We start from the raw sequence: 5110 nt of genomic DNA on the forward strand, positions 1-5110 counted from the left end.
CAATACTTGAGGGAAACCTGTGACAAATTGGAGGCACCGCCCGGATTTGCTCTTTTCAGCGGTATCTCCCCTGCCATTGGTTACCTGTTTGTTGTACGCTCACATGTTTGTTTTGGGCAATTTTAATTTTTTTTTCTTGAAAGGGGAGCAGAACAAAAAATTTTTCGCAGAAGCATTTCCTTCAGTTGATCCTATTTAATTCTTTCTTGTTGGTGGTTCATTGCTGAATGATTATTGTATGATGACAACCTTGTTGACGTATCCACATTTTTTTGCCTTTGATTTCAATGTGCCATTCACTGTGCTCCTGTATTCAAGTTGTTTTCGTGTTTATTATTATTGATGATTCATTGCTTATAGCCGGTGAATAATTGTTCCTCCTATGTCTGCACCTTGATTTTCTATTGACTCGACTTCTCAGAATTGTTCACTGGTTATAATTTTGGTTACACCACACCGCTTCTTTTTTGCCACTTGTATATTTTCCCCACCACTTTTCTCGTGGATACTTTCTAGAGGTTGCATTTTTGTACCGTAATTTATTGTAACACCGTATCGACAGAGCACGATGGAGTTTTCCGAGGCCCTTAAGGAATTTTTGTCTGGCCATGGGAAGACCATGGAAGATCTCAAATCTCTCACGCTGGGCTCTGAGGAGTCAGATACTGAGGAAGAAAATGTTTCTCCTAAAGCTAGCCAAGTTGTCCATGTCATTGACAAGGTTTCCAGTAGGTCGTATCGCCGTCTGAGGTTGTTTTCCGGCAAGACACCAGTTCCTTCTGGCGAGCTTGACTTTGAGAACTGGCGACGCTTGGCACGCCAACTCTTGAAAGACCAAAGCATCCCCGACTCTGAAAAAAGGAGCAGAATAACTGAGTCATTAGTTCCTCCGGCTCTGAATGTCGTCTGGGCTGTGAGTGACGGGAGCCCAGCGCAAGAATACCTGACGTGCCTGTCCCGGGCATACGGCTCTACATCAGATGGCGACGAGTTGTTGACAACTTTTCGGTGCTCCTACCAGAAGGAGGAAGAGAAGGCTTCTGATTATCTTCTCCGTCTTCACACGCTCCTCACCCAAGTCGTCGAGATGGATGGTATCGATTCCCAGGATGCCGACAAGACGTTGTCCAGTCAGTTTCAGCGAGGGTGCCTGTATAACGAACCACTGTTGAATGTGCTCCAGCTCCGAGCTAAGAAGGACAACCCTCCTAACAGGCTTACTCTTCTTCGAGAAGTGCGGGCAGCCGAGGCCTTGCTGGAAGAGAAAGCAGATCGCAGAAAGAATGACAGCAGGCTAACGAAGAAAGTTGCTACCATGGTCCATACCATCTCAGCTGACAGTCGAGATGCCAAGGCGACCCCTAGCACAGCCCGAGATAGCGACGGAGAAGTGGCAGAATTGCAGCAAACTGTGGACCGTTTGCACCGCCGGCTGGATGGGTTTTTCAAGAGCCAAACTACTACGCCCCGGCGGCCGTCTCCTTCGACCCCTGCCTCTGGCCGCGCACCCAGAGCCATTTTCTGTTACAATTGCGGTGAGGACGGCCACCGTATGAATGCATGCTCCAAGCCGAAGAATGCTACCCTTGTGCAGGAGAAGATGATGCTTCGTCTGAGCAAACCCAGGGATGACCAGAGTTCGGGAAACGACAGCGGGCAGCTGTAAATGCCCGAACAGCCGCCTCGAGCCAGCCCAAGGGCCCAATGAGTCATTCACCTTCGTCGATGCGGTGTCAAGGAGATTCTGCTTCAGATGTTCCTCCAGGTGTTGTCGGTGATCAGGCTGTCACCCCTGTCTTCATCGATGGACAACCAACCCACTGTCTCCTTGACACCGGATCACAAGTCACGTGTATAACTGCCACATGCCACACCCGTTATCTCCCGCATCGACCGCTACAGCCCCTTTCACATCTTGCGGTGATAGGCGCCGCTGGACAGCCTGTCCCTTACGAGGGATACATCGAGTTAAATTTGAAGTTTCCCGCCAACTCTGCTGGAATGCAGGAGGTCACGACCCTTGCACTTGTCTGCCCCGACCGCCAGAGGGCTGACGATGTTCCTCTTCTCGTCGGAACTAACACTAGTGTAGTCCGTGAAATGGTGCGAGCCTGTGAGCAGAAAGGTGGCAAGGATTTCCTCCGAAAACTTCAAGTTGATAGTGCATGGGCACAAGCTTACCAACTGTCACATGACGTACGGCCTACCAGCCGGCTTGGGCCATTGAAGTCCTTGAAGGCCACAACACTTAGACCCGGGCAACAGGTGGAAGTGACAACGCGGATTAACAATCCCTCCCGTGCCAAGATTGAAGTTCTTGTTGAAAAGGAGAACACATCCCAGCTCCCCGAAGGCGTTGAGCTAAAGAATTGCCTGGTGGAATTACCCACCCACAGAGTGGCAAAGACGAAAGTTGTCATCGCCAACAAATCCTGTAGAAGTGTGGTGGTCCCTGCACGATGTTTCTTTGCCTCAGCGTTTGCAATTGAAGAGAAGTTGCCTCACCACCCTCAAGACGCCTGTATATGTATGATGTCCCCATCTCCCTCCAAGGATGAGGACGGTAATTTTGATTTTGAGGGTTCTCCTCTTCCTACAGATGACGTGACGCGAGTTGTTGGGATGCTGCGAAGCCGTGCTGATGTATTTTCCAGAGATGACTTAGACATTGGCTGCACCACTGCCGTGAGACATACCATTTCGCGAAGGTTGTCGGCGCATACCCCCTGCAGATTACGCAGATGCTCGCAAGCATATCCAGGAACTCCAGGAGAAAGGTGCCATTCGCGAATCCGCAAGTCAGTTTGCCTCGCCCATAGTACTGGTTAGGAAAAAGAAAGGAGACCTCCGCCGCTGTATCGACTATAGAAAGCTGAATAGCCGTACCATACGAGACCAGTATTCCATACCAAGAATTGAAGATACTCTACACGCCATGAATGGTGCCCAGTGGTTTTCATGTCTGGACTTGAAGTCGGGCTACTACCAGATTGAGATGGTGGAGAAGGACAAACACAAGACCGCTTTCTGGTGCCCTCTGGGGTTCTACGAATTTAATCGCATGCCTCAGGGCATAACCAACGCCCCTGCGACCTTTCAGCGCTTGATGGAGAAGTGTATGGGCGAACTCCTGCATGATGGCGTGTTTGTTTACCTGGATGACATCATAGTTTATGCCAAGACGGCCGAAGAGCACGAGGCTAAGTTGCTCCAGGTTCTGGACTGCCTACATCAGTTCGGGCTGAAGCTTAGCCCTGCTAAGTGCAGATTCTTTCAGTCGTCGGTTAAATGCCTTGGTCATGTCATTTCGGCTGATGGAGTGAGCACCGACCCCAGCAAGATTGAGGCGGTCAAGTCCTGGCCCGTCCCGAAGACAGCACGGGAGTTGAAATCATTTCTGGGATTTACCGGGTACTATAGGCGCTTTGTCGAGGGGTAGTCTTCGAACCCCTTGAACGAGTTAGCTGCTTGTTATGACCTAACGAAACGGCATTTCGGCAAGCAAAAGAGTAGTAGGAAACTGATAGATCTGGAGCACACGCCCTTTTCACCCCCTTTCACCCACCACACTCACCGGGGATTCCCACTCACCTTTTGACCCCGGCGCACTTTTCCTGTAAACAACTTGTGACTAGCGCCGGGGAGTTCCACTTCACTGACCTTGAACTTTTGACCCCGGTGCACTTTTCCTGTAAACAACTCGTGACTTGTACCGGCCTGCACCAGCAATCACTCACAAACAAAAAAAGGACTTAACGTCGACCTGAACTCGTGACCTCTACTTAAAGCATGGCTCTGTTCAAAGCAAAACACGCTGATGTTTACAACCGCCTTAAATAAATGGCCTATATATAAAAATAACAATATACAAACATGTCAAGTCAAGGCGTCAGAAAAAATGATAACAATTTTAGAGACCTACATATAAATAGAGCCATGAGCAACCCACAACACCGACCTCTACTAACGAACTTTAATCGATTTAAGAAGGCGTTTTTAGAAGATTTTGTTAAGCGGTATAACATTCCATTACCGGCAATCACCCGTAAATCTCACACTAAACCCGAGTTCATTGAAGCTATACGGGCAGATCAAAAACAATTTAGGTACCTCCCGCGTCAGTCATATCGGCAGCTTTTGAAAACGGTACAAAAATATAATATTCCTTTTGCAAACAAAGACAGATACGTCAAACAGGACTTTATTGAAGCGATTAAAGCTTACACTCAGCCCGAGGAAATTGCGGAAGTCGACATTAGAAACGTCAGGCGCTTTCAGGGTAATTTTCGCAATTGGCAATTATACCTCGTTTCTTTGAATACGACCTAATACACTTTTTTGATTTTTACAAAACTTTCATCGAGAAAAAGGCTTTGGAAGAACTAAAAGAAATTGGTTCGTACAAATTGCAAACAAATATCAAAGTTCAGTTTAGATTGGAAAAACCCGAGAAAGTTGAATTTGGCGTATTCCCCTTTCCAAGCGACAACGATGCAGTCGCAAATAAAGCCGACGTTAAAAACGCACTCATTGAACAGAGGGAAAAACAAATAAAAGAGGTGGAGGCTCATAAACAAAAAGGCTCGGGTTGGATCTTTGACAAAGTCGTCGCTTTCTACATCAACGTGGTTAAATATAATCCAGTGGGTTCTTCTTACATTCCGTTGCCTAAGGAACTGTTAGACAAAAAAGCAATCATAAATGTCGAAAATAAAGATCAGGAATGTATCCAATGGGCGTTGCGGGCAGCTTTAAAATTATATTCAGACGGAGTCAAAAGCCAGCTAGAAACAAATCCAAAATATAAAATAAATAAGGAGCGACCTTCGACTTACATGCCGAAGGCGTCAGATGGTTTAAATTTTACAAACGTAAGCTTTCCAACACCGATTTCACAAATCCCACGTATCGAATCGCAAAATAACTTGGCGATCAATAAGTTTGGTTACACCAAAAAAGGCGGTCTTTACATTCTTTACAAAAGCAAGCGTCCAGAAGAACCGATCAATTTACTTTACTTTAACAAAGGTGACGAAAAATGTAATAGGTGTTGGATCTGCGAAAAGTTGATAGATCGAGCGAAAGCGAACAACGAGCGAAGCGAGTGCCA

The 5110-nt window shown here is 47.1% G+C and overlaps 1 protein-coding gene across 1 annotated transcript; it reads left to right on the top strand.

The window, feature by feature from the left end:
* Positions 1 to 568: 568 nt before the first annotated feature.
* Positions 569 to 1666, top strand: LOC147800535 (modulator of apoptosis 1-like). The gene has a single exon (XM_087147127.1). The coding sequence runs from the start codon at positions 569 to 571 to the stop codon at positions 1664 to 1666; it is 1098 nt and encodes a 365-aa protein (XP_087003253.1).
* Positions 1667 to 5110: the final 3444 nt, after the last annotated feature.

This window comes from Acanthaster planci, linkage group LG01 (genome assembly GCF_054643075.1).
Source record: "Acanthaster planci isolate LZ-2023a linkage group LG01, COTS_SCS, whole genome shotgun sequence".
Lineage (NCBI taxonomy): Eukaryota > Metazoa > Echinodermata > Asteroidea > Valvatida > Acanthasteridae > Acanthaster > Acanthaster planci.